The 12,407-nt window shown below is 34.6% G+C and overlaps 1 protein-coding gene across 1 annotated transcript in view; it reads left to right on the top strand.

The window, feature by feature from the left end:
- The window catches only part of SPMAP2L (sperm microtubule associated protein 2 like), a 65,448-nt gene that overhangs the window by 32,905 nt on the left and 20,136 nt on the right, over positions 1-12,407 (top strand). Inside the window, exons 4-6 of the mRNA XM_059924086.1 lie at positions 488-616; positions 4,051-4,188; positions 12,165-12,276. Of these exons, the coding sequence (XP_059780069.1) occupies positions 488-616; positions 4,051-4,188; positions 12,165-12,276 (379 nt within the window). The remainder of the gene's footprint in view (positions 1-487; positions 617-4,050; positions 4,189-12,164; positions 12,277-12,407) is intronic.

Genomic DNA, 12,407 nt, shown 5'->3' with positions numbered 1-12,407 from the left:
TTTTGAATACCAGTACTTTATCAGATGATATAGACTGAATGTTTATGTCCCCTTAAAATTTATATGTTGAAATCCCAACCCCCAGTGTGATGGTATTTGGAGGTGGGGCCTTTGGGAGTTGATTAGGTCTGACCACCTGGTACAGTACTTTACCCAAACTGAGAGCACAGTGTAGATAACTGGCATGCCCATTTTTTGCTGACCTGACTATAAATTACAGTGTTAATTACATGTTGGCAGAAATAGAACTATCTCTAATAGGTTCATTTTTGGTCATCATCTTTTAAGACAGTAGATAAAACAGTCTTGTTCTTGTTTTAAATTCCATAAGTAGTTTATTCAGCTTCTGATGTCTGGAAACTAAAATTTTGTAATAGAGATAGTTCTTGAAGTGAAGTAAAATTAGTAGAGAAGATGTCAAGAGCCATTTCTAAGATGCCAATTAGCAGTGAATTTCTTACCATTTTATTTTTCTGCTTTTTAACAGAAAACTGTTTTGGGGAAATCAAGATCCTATTCGCCCTGTTTCCCGGAATGCTTTGAAGGCTCAACTGACCAAAAGACTTGAGAACCTTGCCCAGCCTAAGGAAGTCTCCCACCGATATGTACCTAACAGGTTAGTATTTGTGTGTTACCAGGTTGTGTGTTATCAGGGACACAAAATTTTTTTTTTTTTTTTTTTTTTAGGGACACAAAATTTATTGAGGATTAGGGATTCTATATCTGTTTCTAATCTGATGCTACAGTAAAACTTTTCCAGAGCAACATCTAATATTTAGCTCTTGGAGACTTGTATTATATTTTATAGTGTCTTGGCTTATCACGATTTTGATTTTTTAATAAAATAAGGGTATTATGCAAGGATATGTACCATATATAACACTGTTGTGGATGAACTTATTTGTGCATGAAACTGTGAATTTTGTATACCACCAATGGGCGTGGTTACCGTAAGTTAATTAGGGCATCTAAAGGTAATAATGTTAAGACTTTTGACGTTCATTGCAAATTTGTTTTTGGTGCATGTTTGTTGAATGACTGGACTTTCTGCTGGTTGGCTCTTTGAGGAAAGATGGTGAGGTGTAGGGAAGATGGGTACAGGCAGTGAGGGAGGTTAAAGTAAAGAAAAAAGTGAAGATGCTATTATTTATCTGAAGTTTGGTTTCCGTGATAATTGAGGTAGCCATTTCTCTCCTCTTTCAATATACACCTTTAGTCAAAAGTCAGCAAACTTTTTCTGGAAGGGGCCAGATATAAAGTTGGCCATTAAATATCTACAGCAACTACCCAACTCTGGGAAAGCAGCTATAGACATATGTAAACCGAGAATGCCTGTGTTCCAATAAAATTTTAGAATTTTTGCATCTGTGTTCATGAGGGATATTGGTCTGTAGTTTTCTTGTAATATCTTTGTTTTTTGTAATGTCTTTGTTTATGGCAATGCTGTCCTCATAGAATCAATCGGAAAATGTATAGAATCGGTATTTATTACTTCTTCTCTGTGGGCTCCAGTTACACATTAGGCTGCTTGGATTTGTCCTACAGCTCATCGAGTCTGTTCTCTTTCCCTCTCTTTCTGTTTTATTTTTCTCTGTGTTTTCACTAACCTTTTTCTCTGTAGTGTATAATATACTATTAATCCTATCCAGGGTAATTTTTATTTCATGTGTCATAGTTTTTATCACTAGAAGTTCAATTTGGGTATTTTTTATATCTTTTCTCTACTTGCTCAATTTTTTAATCTCCTTGCCTACTAATTCTATACTATCTCATTTGTGGGTCTGTTTCTAGGGATTGATTTTTCTCATTATTGGTAATAATTTGCTGCTTTTATATGTTTGCTGCTTCTTTTATATGTTGGAAATGCTTATGCTATAATATTAAGTGAAAAAAATTAAATAGAAAACTGTATTATGATATTATCCTCTTTTTATTTTTAATAATGTTTATTCATCAAACATGTCATGATCTTTACCATCTCAAGACCTTATTCATATTTCTCCCTCTGCCTGCAATGCTTACAATGACTAAGACTTTCTGGTCCTTAAGTCTCAGCATAGGTCTCAACTTTTCAGAGAGACTTTCCTGACTGCTCTTCTCCACATAACATTCCACCTCCTCACAAACCTACTCTGAAAGCCTCTATCTCTGCATAGCCAATGCCCTTCATAGCACTTATCACAACTATCTACCTAATTTTTGCTGTTCTCCTCCCAACATAGAGAAGAAGCTCCAAGAAAGCAGTGATTATGTCTGTCTTACTTTCTACTCTCTCCTTAGTGCCTAACAGTGCCTGGTGCTCAATAAGTATTGAGTGTATGAGTCAGGAAATATTTTTCCAAAGTATTGTTGTCTCTGAATGGCAGGATAATATATGCTTTTTGTTTTTCTCTCTTAAACTTTTCTTGCTCTTACAAAGTTTCTATAATGAATACTCATCTCTTTTACAATGAGAAAAATGCAGAGTAGTCTATATTAAAATAATATTTGAGTACCTGCCACATTGATGGAATGGTGAGACTTGGGTGTGTGAATGACTACAAGACAGGAGAAGCACCTAAAGGCAGCAGCTATGCATTCTATTAATATACAGTATCTATAAGCAGAAAAGATAGGTACACATGAAATTTAGAATTAATATACAAGTTAGTTAATAATACAATTTTATTTGAGTATTGCTTTGTAACTTAATAAAATGACTTATATTCTCTTATTTAATCTTCATAACCACCATAAGATGTATTATCTTCTCCATCTTCTAGAACACTCATGTACATCTAGTTGTTGGCAGAGTAAGGCATAAGTATTATGGTTTGGTGTTAGCCACTCCCACCTCAGAGAACGTTGAATAATTGAGTTATGTCTCTGGTGTCCTCCCATCTTTCTTCTTCTTCTTCTTCGTCTTCTTTTTTTTGTTTTTGTTTGTTTTATTTGCTTCTTGGACTTCTACCCTTTGCCCTACTCTCCAAGAGCACCTTAACTTTGTGCTGCTCACTCCTTCCTTCCACCCACTGTGCCCTCCTTTCTTGGGTCTGATCTCTTCCAAATGCCCCCCTGTTCAAAATCACCTCTTCCTTCTCTGTCTCCAATTCCCAAACTGAACTTCCAGTTCCTGCAAAAGGCAAATCCCAGGTAAGTGCTGGAGGTTCTCTGCCTGTCAGAGCTTGGCTGTGTATGTGGGTGGCGGTGGCTGAGTCAGCTCTGTCAGGCAGTAGAGCCGGGGCTGCATAGTCTCAAGCCCCTTAAAAGCAGATTTGTGACGGTATAGATGGGCCTCAAGTCTGAGTGGTCAAAAGCAAGGGAAATACAGGCTTAAACCCAGACCAAGGCTTATATTAGCAACCAGCAGACAGAAGCCTGGGCAGATGAATGCAAAGCCATATCTATGAATGTCCTAAAGGAGCAGAGGTCCTTTGGAAAATAATAGAAGCAGGAGTGGGACTGCAATCTAAATTAACGCCAGGTTAAAGTAGTCAATATCACTTCTTTTTCCACTAATGATAATATTTTGATAAAGGAAAGATTGAAGGGCAGGAGTGATAAGAACAACAATATTATTATCTTAAATAAAATCTTAGTAAACAAAACCTGATAATGATTAAATAATCTACAAACCATGATCAAGTAGCATTTATTCCTAAGCTCAGAGGTCTTTAACACAAAGAAAAGCATCAATGTAATTTATCCTATTAACTAAAAATTTAGTAAAAATATTTAAATTGTCTATAGAGATGCTAAAGAAAATATTTTATTTAAAAAGCAGCAAATTTTCTCTTCATCAGGGTATTTTTTGGTCTATTTAGAAAATGAACTTTATTTATTACAGAAAATTGTCTGTTTTAGAATAGGATATTAGAAGGCAGCTGAAAACTTGATGGCTTATAACCGTTTCTAATTTCCCCCTATGTAGAAAATAGCTCAGCAGTGAAGGGATAAACTGTCATACCCGCTCCCCTAGACCTGGGGTGGGGGGGTCAGTGTTGGAAATTACTATGGTAATTTGAATTCATGCCTGTTTTGTTCACTTCTTTTCTCTTTTACAACTTGCAGGGTTCAGTATTATTACAGCTGCGGTAGAGAGTCTGTAATCTGGGAGATCCCTTCTCCTGCACTGTTTTGCCAACCTTCCAAAAGGATCCAGAAGCTGGCACAGCCCAACAGATTCAAGAAAGGGAATCTAATAAATAGGTAGAGTACCTTGAGAATCTCCATAAATTCTCATCTAATTTGGTGAATGTCACAATATTGTTGTTCTAATTTTAGTGTATGCAATTTCATAAAATAGAAGTCCACTTGTGTTTCAAAGCATCAGGGTGAAAAATCAAATATTTGCAGCAATTGTGGGTAATCAGAAGATCATCATCAGTAATTACATTTGACTCAGATTGTAGTGAAGCTAAAATTCACACTAAACTTACCATTGTCAGCCAATTAAAAAATATGCAAATGAAACATTACAGGTTTTTGCAATTCATGTTCTCTTATGCCTCTGTGACTGCAAATGCTCTTCCTTCTGCTTTAAATTCTGAAATTCTCCTTGTCTTTAAAAGACAGATTAGGAAATTCCCTGGTGGTCCACTGGTTAGGACTTCACGCTCTCACTGCCGAGGGCCTGGGTTCAATCCCTGCTGGGGGAACTAAAATGCCATAAGCCACATGGCACGGCCAAAGAAAAAAAGAGCTTAGGTGATACTTTCCACATGGGAGTTAAGATTGTGATAAGAGTATTGGAAAAAATGTTAGGTTGCATTAGTGGAATATGTACAGTGTACATGTTCCACCAAGTGTAGAGTGTGATAGTACTACTGTACACTACTTTAATCAGAACACATTAGGTATATGTGTCCACTTATGGATGTTATACCTGAAGAAACTGATAATAAATTTGAGACTATTCAGAGGTGATGAATGAGATGTTGATTTTTCTGGAAGCTATGTTATATGAACAACAGTTAAGAGAAATAACATGTTTAGCTTAGAGAAGACACTAAAGTAGCAGTGATAGCTATGTTTCAAGGATCAGCATCTGAAAGAGAAAAGGGAAGTCAAAGTAAAATTACTTAGAACTAGAAGTAGAACAAGGAATTTACAGAGCAGCCGATGTCAGCTAAGTATAGAAAAATCTTTCTGGTAACTATGCAGTAATGGAGGCGTTTATTTGGAAAGGTCAACTGCCAACTAAACCCAAATCCCTGAAAACGTTCAAGCACAAACTGGAATGATGACTATACATGGATTTTAGAAAAGATTCCTGTATTCAGGCATAGGTTGAACTGGACAATTTGAGTCTTTTTCCATCATAGAATCCAGCAAAAGTGGCCCAATTCCTCCACAAAATTTGCTTATTTTGTCAGTTTATTAAACAAAATCTGTTAATTTAGTTAAAATATGCATGTAAATCTGGTAAAGATCTGTATCTGTAAACTAGAAGAATACTTTAATTATCTGTTACCAATTTTTGAGACACCTGAGATTGACGTTTCATATAAGTGAAACCCCCTTGAGTGCTAAAACTTTCTGTATTTTTAAGTTTGTTTTCCTGCTTTCCTAAGGAGATTCTTTTGATACTGAACATACATGTAACCTTTTTCCATTGGCTTGAGATATTTATTATGAACATCAACTATCACATAATAACTTAATTTGGTAAACCTCTCAGAAAGTGTTTAAGTATGAAGCACATTGCTTAGGCTAAGTGGTCTGACCTCTTTAGATTATGATATTCACTTCTCATAGTTTTCCTGTCATTTCTCTTTTTATTGGGAGAATAGTCTCTAAGTAGCCTCTTTTCTGATCTTTTGTGCTCTGGAAACAGATAACCAAGCTTGTTCAGAATTGTGTGAGGGGAAAATGCAAGTGCTTAATGCAGACACACAGGGTTGTCCAATAAATGTACTACATGAGCCTGGACTTTGTGACATATATTTTAGCTGATTCACTAGAGGGGCTCAACAGTAGATTTGAGCAGTCAGAAGAAAGAATCAGAAAACTTAAAGATAGGTCAGTGAAGATGATCAAGTCTGAGGAACAGAAAGAAAAAAGAATGAAATAAAATAAACAAAGCCTCAAAGCCCTGTAAGACAGCATCAAGAGTATTAACATATTGATAATGGGAATTTCATAAAGAGAGTAGAGAGGTAAAGGGGCAGAAAGAATATTTAAAGAAACAATGGCCAAAAGCTTCCCAGGTTAGATGAAAAACAATCTTCGCATCCAGGTAACTCAACAAACTCCAAGTGTGATATACTCAAAAAGATCTACAACCTGATGCATCATAATCAAACTGTCCGCAATCAAAGACAAAGAGAGAATCTTGAAAGCAGCAAGAGAAGTGACTCATCATATGCAAAGGATCTGCAGTAAGATTAACAGGTGACCTCTCATCAGAAACCATAGAGGCCAGAAGGCAGTGGCATGACATATTTAAAGCACTGAAAGAAAAATACTGTCAGCCAAGAATACTCTAGCTAACAAAATCATCCTTCAAAAATAAAAGAAATTAAGACATTTCCAGTTAAACAAAAACTGAGAAAATTCATCACCAGCAGACCTGCTTTACAGTAAATACTGAAGGGAGTCCTTCAGGCTAAAATGAAAGGACACTAGACAATAACTTGAATCCACATGAAGAAATAAAATTGAGTTAACTACATAGGTAAATATAAAAGATAGTATACATGTATTTTTCTGTTTGTAACCCTTTTATTCTCCTACCTAATTTAAAAGACAACTGCATAGGACTTCCCTGGTGGTCCAGTGGTTAAGACTCCATGCTCCCAATGCAGGGGGCGCAGGTTCAATCCCTGATCGGGGAATGAATATCCCACATGCTGTGTGGCATGGGCAAAAAAAAAAAAAAAGACAACTGCATAAAGCAATAATTATAAATCTGTGTCGATGGACATACAATGTATTAAAAAACAGCCCAGAGAGGGGAGGGAATGGACTGATATTAATCTGAATTAGATTGTTATAAGTTAAGATATACAGGGCAACAACTAAGAAAATAATTTTTAAAATATAGTAAAAGAAATAACAAGGAATTTAAAGGGTACACTAGGAAATATCTAACATGGAAGAAGGGAGGAATGGAGGAATAGAGGAATAAAAAGATGTAACATGTGAAAAACAAAAGCAAAATGGCAAGCATAAATTCCATGTTATGAGTAATTGCATTAAATGCAAATGAACTGAACAGTCCAATCAAAAGGCAGGGATTGACAGAATGGATTAAAAAAACATACTCAGTAGTATGCTGTCTATAAGACACATACTTTAGATTCAAAGAAATATATAAGCTGAAAGGAAAAGGATGAAAAAAGATATACTATGAAAACTAACTAAAGTGAGTGGATATACTCATATTGGACGATTAGACTTTAAGACAAAGAAGGACATTTTATAGTAATGAAATGGTCAATCCATTAGAGAACTATAACAATTATAAACATATATATACCTAACAACAAGAACCCAAAATAGATGAAGCAAAACCTGGTAGAATTGAAAAGAGAAATAGATAATTCAACAAGTTGAGTTTTTCAATACTCTACTTTCAATAATAGAAAGAATAACAAGCAGAAGATCAACAAGGAAGTAGAAGGCTTGAACAATACTATAAACCAAAAATACCTAATTGACATTTATAGGACACTATACCCAACAATAGCAGAACACACATTCTTCTCAAGTGCACATGGAATATTCTCTAGGATAGATCATATATTAGGTCATAAAACAAATGTCAATAAATTTAAAAGAATTGAATTCATACAAAATCTGTTCTCTGACCACAATGATGAAATTAGGAACCAATAGCAGAAGAAAAAATTTAAATATGTGTAATTAAATACACTCCTAAACAAACAATGGGTCAAAGAATAACTCACTTTGATATTAATAAAATGAAAACACAGTATACCAAAACTTATGAGATGCAGCTAAAGTAGTGATTAGTGGGAAATTTTAGCTGTAGATGCCTACATAAAAAATAAAAAAGATTGCAAATTGTAACCTAATCTTCCATCTTAAGAGATTACAAGTAGAAAAGCAAACTAATTCAAGCAAGCAGAAAGAAGGAAATTATAAAGATTAGTGTGGAAATAAATGGAAACCAGAAAGACAGAGAAAATAAACAAAACTGAAAGTTGGCTCTTTGAAAAGATCAACAAAACAAACCTTTGGCTAGACTCATCAAGACAACAAGACAGAAGACTCAAATTACTAAAATCATGAAAGAAAGAAGGGACCTTTCTAAGGAATCATTTGCAAAAGAAGGGTTGCAAATTGATCTTATATAGAGAAAAAAGGATTATAAGGGATTACTATGAGCAATTGTAAGGCCAACAGATTAGATAACATAAATGAAATGGACAAATTCCTAGAAAGACAAACCACTGAAACTGACTGAATAATGGAAAATCTCAACAGACCCATAACAAATAAAGAGATTTAATTAATACTTTTTAAAAGCTTCTATGAACAGCTCAGGAACAGATGCCTTCATTGATGAATTCAATGATATGCTTAGAGAAGACCTAGACCAATCCTGCAGATTCTTCCAAAAGATAGGTCACTTCCCAACTCATTCTGTGAGGTCCATGTTACCCTGATACCAAACCAAAAAACGTTTGTAATGACAAGAGAAGAAAATGACAGACAATATCTCTTATGAATATATGTGTAACAATTCATACCAAAATACTACCAAACCAAGTCCAAATATACATGCAACAATCCACACCAAAATACTAGCAAAGCATATCAAACAATATATAAAATATTTATACACCATGACCAAGTTGGATTTATTCTAAGAATACAAGAATATGTTGAGTTCAACATACTAAAATCAATGTAATACACCAAATTAATAGAATAAAAAAACCCAAAACTACATGATTACCTGAATAGACTCAGAAAAAGCACTTAACAAAATTTAACACATATCATACTCAACAAACTAGGTATAGAAGTGAACTTCCTCAGCTTGATAAAGGGCATCTACAAAGAGCCCACAGCTAACATCATAATTAGTGGTGAAAGACTAAAAGCTTTCACCCTAAGATCAGGAATAAGGTAAGAACATCAGCTCTCACCACTTCTATTCAACATCATACTAGAGATTTGAGTCAGGGCAATTAGGCAAGAGAAAGAAATAAAGGTATTCAGGTTGTAAAGGAAGAAGTATTGATAACTCTCTACTCATAGATGACATGATCTTATATATAGAAAATCTCAGGGAATCCACATGAAAACGATTAGAGCTAATAAATTAGTTCAGGAAGGCACAGAATCCAAGATCAATATACAAAAATCAATTGTATATCTATCCACTAGCAATGAACAATCTGAAAATGAAATTAAGAAACAATCCCATTTGCAGCAACGTCAAAAAGCACAAAACAATACATGCAATGGAATATTAGCCTTAAAAAGGAAGAAAATTCTGACAAATGCTACAACATGGATGAACCTTGAGGACATTATGCTAAATGAAATAAACCAGTCACAAGAAACCAAATACTATATGACTCCACTTATACACAGTACCAACTGTAGTCAAATTCATACACAGAAAGTAAGATGGTGGTTGTCAGGGACTAGGGGGTGGGGAGAATGAGGAGTTGTTTAATGGGTATAGAGATTTGCATGACGAAAATTGTTCTGGAGGTTGGTTGCACAACGATGTGAATGCATTTAATGCTACTGTACTATACACTGAAAAATGGTGAAGATGGTAAATTTTATGTTATATGTATTTTAATATAATTAAAAATAAAAGAACAAAATACTGAGGAATAAACTTAACAAGAAGTGCAATGTACGTACACAGAAAACTACAAACATTGTTGAAAGAAATAGAAGATTTAAATACATGGAAAGACATTCTCTGTTCATGGATTAGAAGTCTTAATTTTGTTATGATGACACTTCTCACCAAATTGATCTACAGATTCAATACAATCCCTATTAAAAGTCCAGCTCTCCTTTTTGGGTAGAAATTGACAAGGTGATTCTAAACTTCATATAGAAATGCAAGAGACCTAGAATAGCAAAAACAATCTTGAAAAAGAATAACAAAGTTGGAAGACTTACAGCTTCTGATTTGAAAACTTACTAAAAAGCTACAGTAATCAAAACAGTGTGTTACTGGCATAAGAATAGACATATAGATCAATGGAATAGAATTGAGAGTCCAGAAATAAACCCTTATGGTATATGTCAGTTGATTTTTGACAAGGATGCCAAGACAGTTTAATTGAGGAAGAATAGTCTTTTAAACAAATGGTGCTAGGATAACTGGATATCCACATGCAAAAGAATGAAGTTGAACCCCTACTTCACACCATACACAAAAGTTAATTCAAAATGGATCACAGACCTAAATATGAGAGCTAAAATTATAAAACTCTTAGAAGAAAACATAGGCATATATCTCTGTGACCTAAGCAGTGGTTTCTTAGATATGACACCAAAAACACATGTGACAAAAATACAATAAATTGGACTTCATCAAAAGTGAAAACTTTTGTGCATCAAAGGACACTCTCAGGGGAATGAAAAGACAACTCGTAAATTGGGAGAAAATATTTGCAGATCATATATCTGAAAAGAGACTAGTATTCAGAATAAATACAAAGAATTCTTAATACTCTTCAAAAAAGACAAATAACCCAATTTAAAAAATAGGCAAAGGACTTGAATAGACATTTCTCCACAGAAAATATACAAGGAACAAGAAGCACATGAGAAGATGCTAAATATCATTAGTCATCTTGGAATCGCATGTTAAAACTCTGAGATTCTACTTCACACCTCTAGAATGGCAATAATAATAATTAATAAAGAGAAAATAACTTAGAGAAGATGTGGAGAAATTGAAACCCTCATACATTGCTGGTGGGAATGTAAACTGGTGAAGCTTATATGGAAAATAGTTTTCCAGGTCCTCAAAATGTTAAACATAGAATTATATGATCAACTCCACTCCTAGGCATGTACCCAAGACACTTGAAAACATATGTTCACACGAAAGCTTGTACATGAATATTCACAGCAGCATTCCAAAATAGCCAAAAAGTGGAAGCAACTCAAATGTTCATCAATGGATGCATGGATAAACAAAATGTGACAAATCCATATAATGGGATATTATTCAACCATAAAAGGAAAGACATACTCATACATGATTCTTGAAAATATGCCAAGTGAAGGAAGCTAGACACAAAAAGTGACATATTTGTATGATTCCATGTATTTGAAATTTCCAGAATAGGCAAATCCATAGAGACAGAAAGTAGATTACTAGTTCCTAGAGGTGGGGAGGGGCTGGGGAGGGGGTAATGGGGTGGGATTTTAATAGGTATAAGATTTCTCTTTAGGGTGTTGAAAACGTTCTGAATTTAGGTAGTGGTGATGGTTGCACAATTTTGTGAATATTCTAGAAAGCATAGAATTGTACACTTTAAAAGGGTAACTTCTATGGTATGTTAACTATATATCAATTTTTAAAACTAACAGACTACCCCTAGAGGGTAATCATATTTATTTGAGAAAAACTTTTTCCATATTAGGTTTGTAGGTTTGTTGGTTGATAGGTTTCTGTTCTGGGAAAGGAGTATGTGGGGAAACCACCTATGATAATTGGCCAGGTTGCTGGGGGTTATGTCCAGCGCTATCTCAAACTGTACTGCAGAGGAGACTGGCCATCACAGAGGGTTCTTGGTAGTGACTGGAATTTTTATCTCAGGGTTTTAATAGGAGGTTTTGGTAGGCAGTGAAGTGTTTTTTAAACTGCAAGTCTCAACCCATCAGTAGATCATGAAATCAATTCCAGTTGTTGTTGTTTTTATGAAATCAAATGAAATTTTACAAATCAGAATGCATTGCCTAGGGAAAGCATCGTTTCATGATCATTTTGTTTCAGATACACAGATTTACATATATTGTATCACAATATAAAATGTACTTCTTACTGTGGATCATAGTAAAACAACTTTGAGAAACACCAATCTAGTAGAAAGAACACTAATGATTATGGGAAAAGATGTTCCTAAGATAGAAACAATATATATAATTGATTGGAGGTTGATTATAGCAATGAAGAATGCAGTTATTGTTCCTCCAATGATTATAATATTTCATGTTCCATTTGCATATAGGACCTTCAGTGATTACTTAAGAGATTCTCTTCAAATCTCTGATCCTTCTCCCCGGATATTACAACTCTCAATAGCCAAAGCCACAAATCCAAACTATGTTCCTCCAAAAAGCGTAAGTGGGTCCATGTGAAAGAAACAGTTCCTGATGGACTTTGTAACGTGTAGCATGTTTGTAACTGTAATGTGCTCCCCTCTTATTTCTGGGTGTGTATTTTCCTTTTCTTCATGTTTATTTTCCCCTCT

This window comes from Balaenoptera ricei, chromosome 5, assembly GCF_028023285.1.
Source record: "Balaenoptera ricei isolate mBalRic1 chromosome 5, mBalRic1.hap2, whole genome shotgun sequence".
Classification (NCBI taxonomy): domain Eukaryota; kingdom Metazoa; phylum Chordata; class Mammalia; order Artiodactyla; family Balaenopteridae; genus Balaenoptera; species Balaenoptera ricei.
Note: the sequence above shows the minus strand (reverse complement) of the source record. Positions and strands in the feature narration are given on the sequence as shown.